Source organism: Dendrobium catenatum, unplaced genomic scaffold (assembly GCF_001605985.2).
Source record: "Dendrobium catenatum unplaced genomic scaffold, ASM160598v2 original_scaffold_70940, whole genome shotgun sequence".
Classification (NCBI taxonomy): domain Eukaryota; kingdom Viridiplantae; phylum Streptophyta; class Magnoliopsida; order Asparagales; family Orchidaceae; genus Dendrobium; species Dendrobium catenatum.
In genome coordinates, this window is record NW_021389387.1 from 2,104 (window position 1) to 7,730 (window position 5,627).

The 5,627-nt window shown below is 34.5% G+C and overlaps 1 protein-coding gene across 1 annotated transcript; it reads right to left on the reverse strand.

The window, feature by feature from the left end:
* Positions 1–862: 862 nt before the first annotated feature.
* Positions 863–5,473, reverse strand: LOC110094924 (U11/U12 small nuclear ribonucleoprotein 59 kDa protein-like; the record flags this gene model as incomplete). Its single annotated transcript, XM_028691784.1, has 4 exons — positions 5,094–5,473; positions 1,642–1,817; positions 1,127–1,517; positions 863–946 (listed from the first exon to the last, which is right to left on the reverse strand). Coding segments are annotated over exons 2-4 (627 nt in total), but the record flags the coding sequence as incomplete, so codon positions are not given.
* Positions 5,474–5,627: the final 154 nt, after the last annotated feature.

Here is a 5,627-nt window from a genome sequence, read left to right on the forward strand (position 1 = left end):
CACGAAATTTACCCTATAGTAAATCCCTTTCCAATGAAATAAACCAAGATCTATCATAAAAAAACATAGTTCTTAATGTGGCACCCAATAATGGCAAACAAGACTCTTCGACAAATGCTATTAATCATTTGCAAGTTTCCTGACGTAATGTCAGTAGCAAGGCATGAAGTGCCTCGCCTGCTGCTAAATTGTCAAGGTTAAAAGGATCATTGGCATAAATCCCTAAATAATAGAACCATGACATCCATACAACGTTACTCAATATTCATTCCCAGGGCAGTAGTTTAAAGGAACATGTCACTTACATGTGACAAATGCCAACACAAAGGGTCATGCCATAGGACTCATTAACCAAGATTACGATCTCAATATGGAGGGATAGACAAAGCCCATTTACAGGGAAACTCTTTTACAAATATATCCAATCAGCCTCATTAAAATACAAAAAATCCTAACCTGAAATCATGTGAATTTCTAAAAGCCAGTAACATGTCTACATTATCTTAGCTTTCCATTACCGATCACTCATACTATCAAGCTACCAGTTTTTCAAAGCCGTTGCCTGTCATGCTTTGCATTTTAAATTGGAAGTTGGAGATATTAGAAGCATTACACTAAAAGAACAACAATGTCATAAGAGGGTAGAATAGTAGCATGAATTAAACAAGAAACAGATCATGAAAAATGTATAACTATAAAAAATGTTTTGAGTAAGAAGATAATTTATGAATTTTTTCAGCATAAGCACATCAAGATACAGGTCAATTTCAATTAACTGATGGCTGTTAGGTATTAACAAAAACAAACATCCAGATATTTATCAAAAAGGTAAATCAGCACCTGCAAAAGATGGTAGTGGTACCTTGCGTTTTCCAATGTCCTTGGCAATCTCTCTTGCCCTCCACTCATCAGCATCTTCATCGGCCTTATCATATCGTTCATGCTCCTATTGGTCAACAGGTAAAACAAAAAGAAAATCATCATAATCATAGATTCAAATATTCAAGGCATGGTATGCAACAGCCAAATTTACCAACATGCTTTTTAAAAAAATGTAGGATTTGCAAAGTTTTACAAGCCGTCAGTAAGGAATAAATGCATAATCTAAAAGTAGGATCCAAGCAACCATCTGTAGTAGCTCTGCAACTTGTTTTCTTTTTCTCTTTTTCCAATGTTTATTCCTCTTGTACTTTTGCAGCTTTTGAACTAACTTCACTGCCAAGGATTTTTCCTCCCATTGACTTGTCTGGCTCGTGATGGCATTAAATGGGGAAAGTTGGCTTTTCACAGTTGCAACTAATGAGTTCGCGGCTTCTAAAGAAAGAGATTCTTGTACTTCCGGGTAAACTTTCTTCTCTTTGATTATCTCAGTTATATTATAAAGCATTTCATTCCCAAAGGAATCAGAGGGAGGAGAAAGCAACTTTTGTCCTTGCAAGTGATTAGAAGGCATTCCATCACCTTCAACAGTATAATTGGATCTTTTGATTAGATAAATTCCCTCTAGTTCTTTCTGCCTGCCAAAGAATAAACAATTTAGATCGTGCTTATAAGGGCCAGGCTGATCTAATGTCCAATGTGCCCCAGGATAATGTAAATTAGTATTGTTTTGTGATCAAATATGAGACCATAAATACATACACTGATTTTAATAGATGAATAGTTTCCTGCAAGTTCCTTAAATGTTCATGAACTTGGTCTGCTCGCCAAAAGGTGTTAAAATCATGCTGAATGGGTTGCACTGATTGCAAACTAGAAAGCACTCCAGATTCTAATTGTGTTGGAAATATCATCTCAATATTTGAGAAAAAAACTTGCTGCAAGGCTATCAATAAATTAGCATCCAATCCAATTGGTAAATATTAAATTAGCAAAGAGCAATAGAATATAGAAACGAACCAACAAATAAATCTCGAACAGCTAAAACATTCAATGAAATAAAGTATAAACAGAAACATCTCAAAATGAAAGCTATAACCAACAAGATTGCATGTTGTTAAAGATTAAAAATAAACTAATATGGTAACCAAGCCCATCTGGATCGGGAGATATGAATAGCATTACTGAAGGGGTGAAATACCCACAGAATGTTTAATTGGTAAGTATGCATTTTCGTAAAAGAAAAAACTCCAAACGCAGCCTTTTCTAGGAATGGAGATGAAGGGAATATGACGCTAAACCCATGTCCAAGGTTGAAAGGATATCATTCACAAAAAACTGCAGAGACATCATGGATCAAAGTAATAAAAGAGGAGAAATGAAATGTCTTCCTTTATAATAAATGAATAACAATGGCGATGCTAAGAATACAATAGTTTTATTATGGTGAACTGAGGAGAACAAGGTCATGTCTTAATGAAACTTGTACTCTTTTGGAACAGTGGAATGAAACTTTGGGTCCAGATCACACCATGGGAATAACCATAATTCAACAAATTCAAGCTTTGATCATATAAAAAAGACGAAAGTTTCTTTCGTACAGTACACAAACTTCTCCTGAACAATCATGCAAGTTTATCAAAACAAGATCAAAATTAGACCAAAACAATTCCCTCGGTTATATCTCATTAGCAATTTCCTAGTCTACGGAGAACATCAAATAGGGTATAAGTAAAAATATTCAAAAGTAGTTAGAGGAGATAATGATAGTATCTACAAATATCAACTAGGAGTAATCAAAGTATCTGGTGGAAAACATTCTTTAACAAACATGAATTGATGCCAATGTTTAAAATTGCACAGTTGGGTACTGAGGTATTTTTCGTCCGTGAGGCAAGATGTAAGTCTTAAGGAGTTTTGAGGCATAAACCTCAAAATCCAAGAATTGTGTAAGTAAAAATAAATGTTAAAAGTGATTTTTTTGAATAATAATCAAATAATATGTTAAAAGATAACATATTAACTCTCTATTGAACTATGAAGTAACAAATTAGCATACATATGAAACAAAAAATTCACAAGATGCAGAGTGGAAACTGATCAAATGTGTGACATAGAATTGAAATCCAAACATCACAAGGCCAAAACAACATAAAATATAGAAATTACGAAGACGACGAGCTGGAGGCCAAGGCCGTCGAGAGGAAGATGATGTGGCTCAGCAATGCATGAAGGTTTGATTTGTTTTGGGGCTTTGGGGCTTTAGTTTAGGATTTAGGTAAGTCTTAATTTATTTTATATATATATAGAGAGAGAGAGTGAGAGAGAGAGTGAGACGTACACCTCATGCCAGTGAGGCAGACGTGCTTCAGCAAAATTAAAGTGCACATCTTTAAAAAAAAGCTCGAGGCATATGCCTCAAGGCATTTTTTTTGTCGAAATTGTGTTGAGGAGAAGCTCACACTACACAATTTTAAACAATGATTGATAACAAACAATCTTTTGTAAGAATAGTTGGATGAAAGTCTTATAGAACTTCACAAAGGAGAGCTATCATCAGCAACTATGCAAGTAAAGAAAATTTCAACCATTCCGAATGAGAAAAGAAATAATTGTGACCCGTGATTTGATTCCATACACTAAAAATACTAGCCATCACAATGATTTCCATTATGGAAGCAAGGAATATAATAAAAGACACCAAATGCAGATTAGGGGGGAGTATAAGTAGAGAAGAAATCTATGTCCTACGAAATATGGTGCTCATTAAATTCAATGGATTCAACAACATAACACACATGGTCATAATAACACGAGTCCACTACCCCGAACCTTCACAGTCTACACACAAATATGCTAAAAAATTCCATATATGGCTCATTTGCTTTTGAAAAAAATGGAATCATGTTTATATGTTAGTGCATCAAAAGATATTTTTATCCTAAAAAATTTCATAACCAATAAGATAAGAACTTCATGAGTGAGTTTTTTAATAATTTCATCTCAAGCCTACCTGACCCGAACTCAAGAGTGACGCAATGTCATTTAATTCAATATTGAGCCAAGCAAGTGTGTGTGTGTGAATGGATTCATATATATAGGCGAATACATTTGATCCGAACTCAAGCTAACTCAATCTGATCAAGACTTAGTTCAATTCAAGTTCGATTCAAGCTGAGCTTAGCTCATATAGTCAACTCAATAATTTTGATCATAGCTCAATCGAAACCAAAAATTATTTTTTTAGCGAACTTCAAATCAAACTCACAATGTTACTCAAGAGTCCACTACCCCAAACCACTAGTGTGTTAGTTCCATACAAATTTTGTTTAAGTTCCTTAATATGGCTATTTAGTTTAATTAGAAAAATAAAAAGAAAAAAACATATTTATAATGCTTTGAAATTAATAAATACTAATAACTAATGTAACATTATTCGTTAAATTAAAAATCACTAATATAACTTATTTATTTATATCAATCTTTTTTGGTGTCTAATCAGTATTGTCAAGAGCTTGCCAGGAAAAACCCATAACATCAAGTCCTTTTGTGGGCAGTTAGCAAACAACTCACATGCATGGCCAATCTTCCTCCACAAAAATAATGAATTAAACTCCAAGTGTAAAAATCACAATAAACTCCCATGGAATTAAAGGACAAATCTTAACAAATGTGTTATAAAGGATTTCTAAATTCCACATGTAAATCATGAATTTAACAGAATTTGATAAATCTTAGCTCAAATTCAGAATTTATCAAATCCTGGCAACACTAGGATTAAGAAATTTACTTCAGCAATATTCACTAAACCTATTTAAAAGCCCCAAATATTCCAATCCGCGATGACATAGACCTATGATTTAGTTGGACTCAAGAATTGGTGGGCAACCAAGCAATTCAACCATCAAATTTACTAAATCCAAATAGAATTGGATTTGTCTAATCCAGATTTACTAACCTTCAACCAAACAGACCCTAAAGTGATACTTTGATGCTAAGATGAAGTGTTTGTTAAGAACAGGAAAAATATAAAAGAGAAAGAGATTATTAAACAATTTAGGTGAGAGTAATCCTTATTTTTTTCTTCATACAAAAAGAATGAGAATAATGAGGGTTCTTCCTCTTAAAGAAAATAAAGATTAGGAATTGCTCTGATTATATTCACAGTTATCACAAAATGAGAGAGAATATTGAACAAGAAAACAGAAATATACTTGTTTCTTAAAATATCACGACGGAAGATAAATGTGTCTGCGAGATGAGGGAGCTCCCTGCTTGGAGACTGTGGCCACGCTGACTGTGAGAGAAAGCTCAGGAGAAACAAGGGATGGTCACAGGCACCGTTAAAGATAGCTGCCAGAGAGGTGAGGGATGGTTGCCGGCTAGGCAAGACGATGGTTAATGAAAGCAGACATTCCAAATGAATCTAGGTCGACAGCTTTGGGGGCTGTTTGGATGCAGAATGTATGCCGAATTTATGTTAGGATTGTGCTAAATCCTGCCAAACGTCAAAAAAAGCAAAGTTAAATCTCACGGTAAATCTAAGGGGCTGTTTGGTATCGGATTTATCGTGGGATTTAAGTCGGATTTACGCTAAATCCAGCCAAACGGTTTTTGAGCGCGCGTTAAATCCCGGATTTACGGATTTACGGCTTAAATTCCGGATTTACTAAATCCCTCGGTTCGGTGGATTTAACGGGATTTTTAAAAAAAGCGCGCGAAAGGGAGAAAGTTAACTTCACAGCCAG